Below are 12,226 nucleotides of genomic sequence, written 5' to 3'. Positions count from 1 at the left end.
AAAATTACTCCAGACGAAATTGACAATGTAATATGCGCTGAGATTCCACGGGCAGAGGTTGATACAGATTTGCATGCAGTTGTCATCAAGAACATGATCCATGGCCCATGTGGTACCCTCAACCGAAGTTCACCATGCATGGTAGACGGGAAGTGTTCCAAGCGATATCCTCGAGCATTTACAGCCAACACCGTAACAGGGGACGATGGATATCATCTGTATAGGAGACGGTCAACTGAAGATGGAGGAACTTCGGCAACTTTAAACATGAGAATTGGTGATATTGAGGTAGACAATCGTTGGGTGGTTCCATACTCAACACTATTGTCAAAATCATACAAAGCGCACATCAACGTAGAATATTGCAATTCCGTGAAATCGATTAAATATATCTGCAAGTACGTGAATAAAGGCAGCGATATGGCAGTTTTTGGTGTTCAGGCAGAAAATGGGGACAGCAATGCAGTACGAGTTGTCGATGAAATATCTCAATACCAGGCTGGAAGATACAAAAGCAGCAACGAGGTTGCATGGAGAATTTGTTCGTTCCCCATTCATGAACGCTATCCAGCTTTAGTTCACTTGGCAGTCCATTTGGAGAATGGTCAACGTATCTATTTCACAGAAAGAAATGTGCAAGAAAGAGTCCTGAATCCGCCAGCGACAACTCTGACTGCCTTCTTCACCTTATGCCAGGAAGATGATTTTGCCGGAACATTGATGTATTCAGAAGTGCCCTCTTAACTACAATATGCCACAGAGAAACGTGGCAGGGTACAGCTAGTATTTAATATATTTCAACATATTTTCCATCATAATTTTCCACCCTAAATTTCCCATCTAAAATGATATCATTTGGGCTTCTATTTTGTTGGCTAACCACTGTGTGCATTTTGGGCTGTGACCCGTGCATATTCATTTGGCTCGCTTTTGAAACGTTGAGCAAACAACAACAGCAAACGAAAATTGACAGTTCAGACAGCTTTGAGAAGGTGGGACAAAGGGAAGGGAAATGCGGAAGGGGGTGGAAAATGTAGAAAGAGTGGGCGTGGCTAAAGGGGCGTTAAGAGGACTGAACATAGCATCGATTATTTTGATAAGCGCCACTGACATGCTGCATAAAGTGCGACGCTCTTTTAGAACATTTACCTAAAGAGTGGGTGGTATTTACTTGTTTGTATTGTTTTTTATTATAGGTGGTTTTTCAGGTATTATTCCACATTATGGGAATGATGGGAATCAAGCTAATGGCCCTATGACAAAATACTTTTACTGCCATTGCTGTTGTCATATCTGTAAATCAGCAATGCCATTAACTTCATAATGATCGATCATTAATAGAAAACATCATTATGATACTACGCATAGAACTTAGTGTTTATCGATTAATTAACGTAACGTGGCGCGTTACGCTTTGGCTTATCACATGCAAAAGCCACCCCATAGCCACCGCCCACTCACCAACACCAATGCAAAGATACACAAGGGTCACACACACAGAGACACCTGGTCATTGGTCTTCCTTTCATTTTGGTTTATGTGCGGGGTATTTGTGGAGAAATTAAAGGGTATACTATAGTAGGGACAATGTAGAGATACAACAATTAAAATGTAGTAAATTATTAAGAATTTTAAGATCTGTGTGAGTTTATATTCTTCAAAAATAAATAGGTAAAATAAAGCAAAGAAATTTAATAACAAGCAACTAACAAACCCAAATTTATACTTTTTAAACAAATTCTGACAATGAAAATTCCTTTAACGATGTCCTTGAAGTATGCAACACATTTCCTAGCAGTTTACCGGGTATCTCATGGTCGGTTCATTCGATAGCAAACGCTCTTTCTTGTTTCCTGCTGGACACATTGACGTTCCCACGTGCAGGCTCTCAGCGTTATTAAATTTTTTCTATTTATAAACTCAAACTGAAACGCTCTGTATGTTTTGCCTTTTGTTTTCCCTCCCTTATCAGCCTTCGGGCTTATCAGGAAGTGAATGTAATTGTCAAGGATACTCTCTCTCCTGTATTAAAGGTGGCATTAAATATTTAACAGCTGCAGACCTGACCGGAAAGTTTGCTGTTGTCCTTCGGGGAGCCAAAGCAGAGGGAAATCGCATTTAGTTAATTCCATTTGCATTTATGTATGTCTAAGCATACGATAATTTCCATGTTGACGTAGCAAACAACTGGGGAAAACACACGTACGCACTTACACACATACACACACACACACACACACTTTTCCGAGCACCCGAAGACGTGTCGTTAAAGCTGAACATGAAAATACCTGGGAAAATATGTTGACTGACTTTGAGGTGTTCATTATGAAGGGTGTGAACGAAAACACCAGCAGGATTAGAATTTTTCAGGCAGGTGAATTCCTCTGCCATTATAATATTTATGATTTGAGTATGAAGAGAGGGAAATAAGATTATCTTTATTACAAAAAATGTTGATTGTTGAAAACATTATAGCAGAAACTGTCTTAAAGGTGATGTCAAGAACGTTGTGCATGATGTAAAAATGTAATCAAATCCTTTAAATCTCTCTGCAAATAAACTTAAATTTTCTTTGAAAAATCTCAGCCTGCCGTAAGTGAGGAAATTGAATTCCCTGTAACCTTCTCTGCGATTTTCAATAAACAAATTCATGTATTTGTAATCTGATAGCCACTCGACAATTGAAAATAATTGAGTTTACTTTGCTTCTGGTTCAGCCAGAAAGAAATAGTTTTGCCAGAAGATACCACAAATTATGATGATGATGATTGAGAGAAGTGCGCAATCAATGCCTTCGTCACTATGAAAATCAATTGAGATCGATTAAAACCAATTACGAACAACGCCCAGTGAATCCAGTTCGAGTCTCATCCACCGAAGGCTGATCAAGTTCTTTTATTTTCTGTATCTTCTTGAGGTTTCTTAATGCGTGACGTTCGCACCCGCTGGTAGATGATTAATGTTCACAGTTTTTCCCTCTTTTTTTCTTTTTTTTTGTTTGTTTGTTTTGTATTTTACTCAGAAAGACTGCGACTCGTGACGACGAACAATAATGCTGCGAGTCATGTGACTTGTCTGAATTTGTTTTTCCTATAGATTCTTAATTGAAAAGTATTTGCGCCAACTTGACTCATGCACAACGTGACCGAAAACGCATGAGAACAATTGAGTAACGACAATTTGTACAAATATTTCTCAATCTTTTGTATTTTTCTTATTTATTCTTTCCTTTAGTCCGGCAATGAGGATCCCGACGAAGTGCTGCTGGACTCGGAAATGGAAAAGGTCTTTGCCGGCAATAGTGCACGCAAGGACAAATTTGATGTAACCACCTTCCAGGATAATAGCCAGCAACCCATAGGATCTAGAAAGAAGAATAGCAGTAGGTTCATTTGATAATTAATATCTATATTTCTATATTTAATATCCGGTTCATCTATAAGTCCGCACAAACGATCTGAACATCGAGGAGGACTCGGAGTACGAGAGCCAAACGGAGCCTTTGAACAATGCCCAGAACTATGATGATATCCCCGAGGACTTTCCCCTAGTCTCCGAGAGAGCCGGACACGGTGATCATTCGGATAACTCGTTGGACGAGAAGCACGTCCAGTTTGGGGGCAAGAAGAAGATTGTTGTCACCCCGCCCAGTTTGAGTTATGATGACCAGCCAACGGATCAATCGCACGAACGCAAACGCCGAAGAAGGTAACATACAACCCAAACCAAATATATATTTTCTTCTTTATTCATTATTTAATTTTTGCATAAACAAATACGAGAGAAAAGGTACACAGTTTGCCAATAAATTATGCAATACTTTTGGCAACGCTGCGTATACGTAATATATGTTGACTGTCAGAAATATTGCGTATACGCAATGTTGTCTGAAACAAACTTAGGGAAATTTATTTTAAAAACTAATATTATTAACTAATTTTAAATTATTATCTTTACAGCCGCCACCAGTATTATAGACAGCGTAAATTCTCACATCAGGACAGCGTGGAACCCAAAAAGACCCTCGAGGAAAACGGTGATGCAGGTGCGCGTCGCATCTCTGTGCAGCCTGAGGACACGGCATTGGAGGTAGGGACCCTTAGCACACACTTGAATATATTGAATATCCTTATGCTCCCCTTAAACCCAAAGAAATCCTTGAATCCATTAACCCATCTTAACGTAGTTCATCTCTAATAAAATCCTGCTCTTGTATCTCTCCAACTCTCATTATTATTATTAATGAAAATACCGCCAACACATGGACTCTCTCTCACCTGTAGACAAATGGCCAAATGCCGGCTAAACAGGTTGACCATCTTATCCTAGGCCGTGCCCTTAGCCCAACAATTATTATTTCCATATTTAACATTTAGTATTGTTATTAATTCTTTGTTATTTTCCACCCAACCCATTATAGGAGGCTGATCTCAATGAGCTGAGATCACATCGTTCGGATGACCCAAGGGCCCTGCGTAGACACAAGATTCATCACTCATCGATCAAGCTAAGGGAGCTGCCCCAAATAACAATTTCGCCGTTTACCAACAAGAAGCCCGAGGTGGACCATAGTCCCCATGAGGTTTGTTAATGATTTATAGGTTAATTATAGTTAAGTTTAATATGATTTTTTGTTGATAGATCTTTGTGCAACTGGACGAGCTCACTGGCGTGGGCGAGGATCGGGAGTGGAAGGAAACAGCGCGTTGGATCAAGTATGAGGAGGATGTGGAGGAAGGCTCCGATCGCTGGGGCAAGCCCCATGTGGCCTCCTTGTCCTTCCATTCGCTGCTCAACTTGCGTCGCTGCCTGGAGACGGGCGTGGTCCTGCTCGACCTTAACGAGAAGGATCTGCCCGCCGTGGCCTATCGTGTTGTGGAACAGGTTAGGACTTCTTAGAATATATAACTGATACATTTAAGGAGCTTCAAGTGCTTCTTAATTTACCAAAATACATATACACCATAGAAAAACTAATATAAATCCTTTGTTTTAACCCCTTTTCAGATGGTGATCGAGGACCTGATTGACATCAATGACAAGCCTTCGGTGATGCGTTCGCTGCTACTCCGCCATCGTCATGTGAATGAGCACCAAGGTGTGTTGCCCTTCACCAAGAGGAAGTACAACAGCTACACCAGCCTTCAGGTGAGATCCTGATGCATCCTTAAGTCCATTTCTTCAGCTCTCATCAATACCATTCGCTGACACTTTTGTGCATTCTCTTCATACTAATATTCATTTATTAAACATAATTAATTATTGACAATATCGTGCCTGTTCGCTATAAATAATTGGCTTTCAGTGAAAAGTGTGACAAAAAGTTTGTTAATCCCCATGATCGTGGTCATTATTCTCTTGTCTATTTCTGCCATATATAACTTTTCATATGAACTCAAAACAATCGCACACCAACATCAACAACAATAACTACAACATCCAAATATCGTATCAACAATAACAACTTCAACAACAACAGCAACTTATTCCAAAATCGGTAAAGAACAGCCAAATTGTATATAGCCCATGATCGTTCAGTTAACTTATAAAGCGTCGCTTTGTCCAATCGTTTGTGTATCTCTTGAATTTCTTTTGATTTATTTCGCCAAAAAACAAACACACAAATACTTAATGCACAAAAAACTCTGAACTAAAGTTTCTATGGATGGGTGCGGATGGTTCCTCGCAACACCAGCAGTTCCAGCAGCAGGCACCCCGTAACCTGGCCAAGGCCAGGCGGAGCATCTGCGTCACTTCCAGTGCCCCGCCAACGGCTGCCATGCTGAATGTGGCCACTGCCACCACAGCTGCCGCAGCGGCCATCGATCACAGGCGCCACTCCACGATGTCCTACTTGGGTGTAATGAGCTTGCCAAAGAATCCTCCCAAAAACAAAGATCTCCTTCTCCTCTTAGAACTCCTTCGAAGCTCGGTGGGGATCAGGGAATGAAAGATATACAGATGTGGCTGCGAAGAAAAGGGAATAAATCCCAAGAGTAGCTATATATTAATGTTTAGTTTAAACAATTGGGTTTTAAATAATGTAAACTATTGAAGATACAAGATGCTGGTACATTGCAGCTTAAAAAAGATTCCTGCGAACATGTTTCAAGGATTTAACAAATGAGACATTGAACCTTATTGTATTTACAACTCTCTATATACAACAAACTCGAAAACTTATCAAATATTATGAAGTTGTTAAGAAATTTCTTTCTAAGTATATTATTTTTTTCATTTCACTTAAATTGAAGCTTATACATCCCTGATTTCACTCCCTGAAACCCCTACAAAAAACCGAGTCAGAAGGATTCAACAGCCGCCAAAATGCGCTTATATAGAAATCGCGATGTTTCTTTTTAGCCCCACCATGTTAGCCACGTTCCGTAGACCCTCTTCCCCCTTTAGAACCACTGTTTTTATGTGTGCTCTCTCCACCTCCACCTCCACGATTGGCAAGTTCTCAATTGTGATTGTGATTGTGTTGTTCAAGTACTCTACTCTCTATATCCCCTTAAAACTAAACCCTAATGCTGTTCTAGAAACGCACTTGTTGAAATGCATGATCTAAGATATATATAGATATTCTGTGTTCTGTGTTTGGCACCAGCTTTTGCATGTAGAGCTAGCTTGATGTTCCCCTTGGAAATTAGATAAATCCCTAAGAGCCCCCTTACTGACATTGTATTTGTGTGATTCACAGAACCTGTCCGGTGGCACCGATGACAAGAAGATCAAGATTATGCCGGCCAGCGAGATTGGAGGCAGCAAGCGCAGCAATGAGCTGAAGATCGATATGAAGGATGATCTGTACTCCTCGTCGCAGGAGGATCTCAAGAAGCTGCAAAATGACACGATCCTCAAGAGGATTCCAGCGGGAGCTGAGGCCACCACTGTCTTGGTAGGTTTCACTATTAATAATTTAATCTTCTATCCCAATTTATCTAAAATTTCTTTCTTCTTTCCTTCAGGTTGGTGCTGTGGAGTTCCTGGAGCAGCCAACGATTGCCTTTGTCCGCTTGTCAGAGGGTGTCCTAATGCCCACCCTGACAGAGGTTCCGGTTCCGGTGCGTTTCATGTTCGTGCTGCTGGGACCCCGTAACTTTGATCTGGACTACCATGAGGTGGGTCGTTCCATCTCCACGCTGATGGCCAACGAACACTTCCACGCCATTGCCTACAAGGCCGATGATCGCAAGGATCTGCTGTCGGCCATCAATGAGTTCCTGGACGACTCCATTGTGCTGCCACCCGGCAACTGGGATCGTCATGATTTGCTGCCCTTTGAGGAGCTGAAGGCCAAGAAGGATTGGATCCGTACCCGCAAGATCAAGGCCCTGCAGGTGAAGCGGGACAGTGAGATGATCAAGATTGGCAAGGATGAGGAGAAGGCGCTGCTGGAGAAGCAATCCCTGGGCGCCATTACAGGCGGACTAGGAGGAGATGGTGGCGGCGGTGGTGATGGTGGCTCTGATGATGATGATGGTAAGCGGAAGAAGCGACCCAGTCCGCTGGAGAAGACCCACCGTCTGTGGGGTGGCCTAAGGAATGACCTGAAGCGCCGCATGCCCATGTACAAGAGTGATATCCTGGATGGCCTGAACACGGAAACCCTGGCGGCCACCATTTTCATGTACTTTGCCTGCCTCTCGACCGCCATCACCTTCGGAGGTCTCGTTTCCGCCAAGACCCATGCCTGGATTGGTATTTCGGAGACGCTGATCTCTTGCTCCCTGGTGGGCATCATCTTCCACTGTCTCTCCTGCCAGCCCCTGGTGATCATTGGAACTACTGGTCCTCTCCTGCTGTTCGACGAGGCTCTCATGGTTTTCTGTACAAAGAACAACTTTGACTTTTTGTCGCTGAGAGTTTATGTGGGAATCTGGCTGATAGTCATTGCCCTGTGTGTCTCCGCCTTTGAGGGAAGCGTCTATGTGCGCCTGCTCACGAGATTCACCCAGGAGATCTTCTCGGCCTTGATTACGCTGATTTATATTGTGGAAACAATGATGAAGCTGGTCTCGATCTATGATGAGAATCCCCTGCTATCTGACTACAACCTGCCCCCGCCAACGCTGGTTGCCCATGATCATGCCGCCAATGGAAGTCTCTTCAATGTGACCCAGTCTCCAGTGATGGCCAACATCACAGAGGAAGTTCTGAACATCTCCACCACAGCGATGCCAATGGGACCGCCACCGCTGCCCAAGAATCAACCGAACACCGCCCTTTTCTGCACCATCCTCACGTTGGCCACTTTTGTGGTGGCGTACTACCTGAAGCTCTTCCGTAATTCCCACTTTCTGGGACGCAATGCACGCCGTGCCCTTGGAGACTTCGGTGTGCCCATCTCCATTGCCATCTTTGTGCTGGTCGATTACCTGGTGCCCGCTGTGTACACGGAGAAGCTGGTGGTGCCGGAGGGCCTATCGCCCAGTGATCCTTCCAAGCGTGGCTGGTACATTGGCTTTAATGCCACCTCAACGTGGATTCCATTTGCCTGCGTAGTGCCCGCCCTGCTCGTGTATATCCTCATCTTTATGGAGTCTCAGATCTCGGAACTGATTGTGGACAAGCCGGATCGAGGACTGAAGAAGGGTTCCGGTCTGCACTGGGACATTGTGCTGTTGTGCCTGCTCAATGCCGCCTGCGGTCTGTTTGGAATGCCCTGGCATTGTGCTGCCACTGTGAGATCGGTGACGCATGTCTCCTCGGTGACCATCATGTCACGGTGAGTTCACCTTGAATGTTATGAAATATATATCAGTAAACTTATTAATTATATTTATTTTATAATCCAACAGCACACATGCTCCTGGCGAGTCGCCCAGGATCGTTGATGTGAAGGAGCAGCGTTTGTCCGGCTTCTTTGTGTGCCTAATGATTGGCCTGTCGGTGCTGATGGCTCCACTCCTGCGACTTATACCCATGGCCGTGCTCTTTGGAGTCTTCCTTTATATGGGTGTGGCCTCCATGAGTGGAGTGCAGTTCTTTGAGCGGTGAGTTTAGGGGAGTCCCAAGTATGATAAATGAGTTTACTAAATTCTTGCATTTTACAGAGTCCGCTTGTACTTCATGCCGGTGAAGCACTATCCACCCACGCCATATGTGAAGCGGGTGCGTCCCTGGAAGTTGCATCTGTTCACCACCATTCAGGTGCTTTGCCTGGTGCTCCTCTGGACTGTGAAATCATCCAGATTCTCGCTGGCCTTCCCCTTCTTCCTGATCATGATGGTGCCCATACGGATGCAGTTGAGTGCACTCTACAAACCAGAGGAATTGCAAGCGGTAAATTAACTTAGCTTAAAATTATATATAAACTTAATAATATATGAAATTATATTCCAGTTGGATGGCAGCGAGGCAAAGAAGACAGAGGATGAGCCCGACTTCTATGAACAAACCAATCTACCCGCCTAGGAGGCACTGACCCACTGGATCCACAGCCTGGCGGATGGAATCCGGCGACACTTAATTAGGTTTAGATTGAAAGTATTAATGCCAAGCCACGTTTTACGCTGGCCATAGAAAAACAAAAAAGCAGAAACAAGAACACAAAACTAATGCTAAATATAAATGCAAAATACAAATGCGATACATTTGTTGCGAAATTCTGGTGTAAACGCGTTAACGAACTACCTGCAATTAGTATTTAGAGACAAGGCGCCACACACCTGAAACCAATACCACCACCAACCGTTACCATATTTGTATATCATGATATATATGTATGCTATATGCGGGTACGTCCGCACTTTTGTGATTCTAGGACGGAAGACGAAGCGTGTTCGCTGGGGAATCGTGTACCTAAATTGTAACTGAAATCAAGAGACATACATTATTAAGATTATTAACGTGAATCAGTGGGAGAGAAGAGCAGTGAACAAATCAAAGCAAAGTAAAGCATATTTTTGAGGGCAACTTTGCCCCGTGAGTTGAAGGCGTTACCTCTGGACTAATCAGGATGTTTAAGAGGATGAGCCAGTATCACAAGCACACACAAAAACTAAGAAATCCAACAAGAAGAGATAAAAGTTATTAATTTAGTTGGACTCTTTCGCATGTATTATTAGCAATAATTGCATTTGCATAAACACAAACTAATTACTATAAACTCGGATTAGTCCCTATCAAATCGAAGCAATCCACAGAAAAAACATGGAGAACTAGGAGGACCTTACGAAACTATTTAGCTTCAAAACTGGCGTAGTGATAATTAGTGTCAAACACACAAAACAAAGAACAACAAACTTAAAACTTAAAACTCCTCCCTTTAAATCTGATTGGAGAGAAATCCAACGAACGAACAATTGTTTATAACAAATCGTTGTAAGCCCTTCGCCCTCGGAGGTCTCCCTTCTAAAGGGATCGCTCCCCAGGGCCAAGTAGCCGCTGTAATTTTGCCTTCTTTGTATTTGAAAACAAACAAAACCACAAATGAATCCACACAAAAAAACAAACACACACATTGTACTTATACATGACTCTATATTATACACTGCATGTACTACATACATAATTACATATACTTATAGTACGTTTCAAGGATTATATTCGTTCGGATCGGCGGAGCGCAGCTGAGAGCCTAACCTAAACTATTTTTATGTAACTTGTATGTATGAAATTGTACTTACTTCTAAGTAGTTGTTGTCTAGTATTGTTTATTCAAATTCAAATAAAATTACAAAAAATTTAGATGTTACTTAGTTTTATTATAAATTGGGGATAAATAAAGAAATAATTGTGCCAGCTAGCTAAATTTGTATCTCAAGTAGCAAGTGATATGCCATTTTTCCCCATCTGTTGTACATTTTATTCTTTTTATTTATTCTAAAAGTTAAAAAAAAAGAGCCAAAGTTATACATAGTACTTAAAAGATTTATATATCCAAATGTAGTATTTAATTTTATGAAGAATCATTTTGGATATACTTAGCTCTATATTTATATTGTTTATGATCATAATTGGGTTTGCAGCTACATGATATAGTAGTCCGGTTTTACAGAATTCTAGATTAATAAATAATGGATATATATTAAAAATTATGAAAAACTGTTGAAAGCTGGAAAAGTTATAATTTTTTTCTTCTTAAAATTCTCCGATCGTTCCTATGGCAGCTATATAAATGTATCTACATATATAGTCCACCGATTCGCCATTCTCCGACTTAACATATATACTAGTTAAATTATATAGAAGAATAACTCCATAGTTTTATTCAAATAGCTGGCTCTTAAATTTGTTCCAAAACAAATCTCACGCATCTGTGCCAATGATTCCCAACTTGTTCTAACATCCCCGGAACGAAGTGACGGCTGCCGGCCAAGTCTCAGAAATGTGTTGTGTTACAAAAGTTGCAAGTCATAGTTTATTAGTGTTCAAAGTTAGTAACTGATCATACATACTTTCTGGTCATAGATACTTACGGATCATAGTTACTTACTTGTCAGAGATACTTACTGTTCAGAGTTACTTACTGGTCATAGTTAATTAGTGATCATAGTTAATTAATGGTGATAGTTAATTACTGATCATAGTTCTATAAATACCCCGATCGTTCCTATGGTAACTATATATATATATATATATATAGTCCACCGATTCGCCATGCTCCGACTTATAGTAAAATGATATAAAATAATAACTCCATAGCTTTATTCAAAGCTTTCTCTTAAATTTGTTCCAAAACAAATCTCACGCATCTGTGCCAATGATTCCCAACTTGTTCTAACATCCCCGGAACGAAGTGACTGCTGCCGGCCAAGTCTCAGAAATGTGTTGTGTTACAAATGTTGCAAGTCATTGTTTATTAGTGTTCAATGTTAGTAACTGATCATACATGCTTACTAATCATATACTTACGTATCATAGTTACGTACTTGTCAGAGATACTGTTCAGAGTTACTTACTGGTCAAAGTTAATTAATGATCATAGTTAATTACTGGTCATAGGTAATTACTGATCATAGTTCTATAAATACCCCGATCGTTCCTATGGTAACTATATAACTATATATATATATATATAGTCCACCGATTCGCCATGCTCCGACTTATGTATATACTGGTAAAATGATATAAAATAATAACTCCATAGCTTTATTCAAATACCTTGCTCTTAAATTTGTTCCAAAACAAATCTCACGCATCTGTGCATATGATTCCCAACTTGTTCTAACATCCCCGGAACGAAGTGACTGCTGCCGGCCAAGTCTCAGAAATGTGT

At 41.4% G+C, this 12,226-nt stretch overlaps 1 protein-coding gene across 21 annotated transcripts in view; it reads left to right on the top strand.

The window, feature by feature from the left end:
• Positions 1-10,695, top strand: part of Ae2 (anion exchange protein Ae2) — a 28,997-nt gene extending 18,302 nt beyond the window's left edge. For 5 of the 21 annotated variants that reach the window (XM_020960938.2, XM_086833249.1, XM_086833248.1 and 2 more), the window contains 13 exons: positions 3,235-3,382; positions 3,444-3,708; positions 3,960-4,089; positions 4,284-4,310; positions 4,421-4,582; positions 4,642-4,884; positions 5,008-5,148; positions 5,657-5,860; positions 6,704-6,901; positions 6,972-8,731; positions 8,805-8,999; positions 9,060-9,288; positions 9,349-10,695. In XM_020960938.2, the coding sequence (XP_020816597.2) occupies positions 3,235-3,382; positions 3,444-3,708; positions 3,960-4,089; positions 4,284-4,310; positions 4,421-4,582; positions 4,642-4,884; positions 5,008-5,148; positions 5,657-5,860; positions 6,704-6,901; positions 6,972-8,731; positions 8,805-8,999; positions 9,060-9,288; positions 9,349-9,420 (3,774 nt within the window). In that variant the 3' untranslated portion in view covers positions 9,421-10,695. The remainder of the gene's footprint in view (positions 1-3,234; positions 3,383-3,443; positions 3,709-3,959; positions 4,090-4,283; positions 4,311-4,420; positions 4,583-4,641; positions 4,885-5,007; positions 5,149-5,656; positions 5,861-6,703; positions 6,902-6,971; positions 8,732-8,804; positions 9,000-9,059; positions 9,289-9,348) is intronic. The other 16 variants (XM_020960939.2, XM_086833252.1, XM_086833253.1 and 13 more) reach the window with 5 other exon arrangements.
• The last annotated feature ends 1,531 nt before the right edge of the window (positions 10,696-12,226 follow it).

Source organism: Drosophila serrata, unplaced genomic scaffold (genome assembly GCF_035046125.1).
Source record: "Drosophila serrata isolate PLE 108 unplaced genomic scaffold, ASM3504612v1 contig_272, whole genome shotgun sequence".
Lineage (NCBI taxonomy): Eukaryota > Metazoa > Arthropoda > Insecta > Diptera > Drosophilidae > Drosophila > Drosophila serrata.
This window is presented reverse-complemented; position numbering and strand designations above follow the sequence as displayed.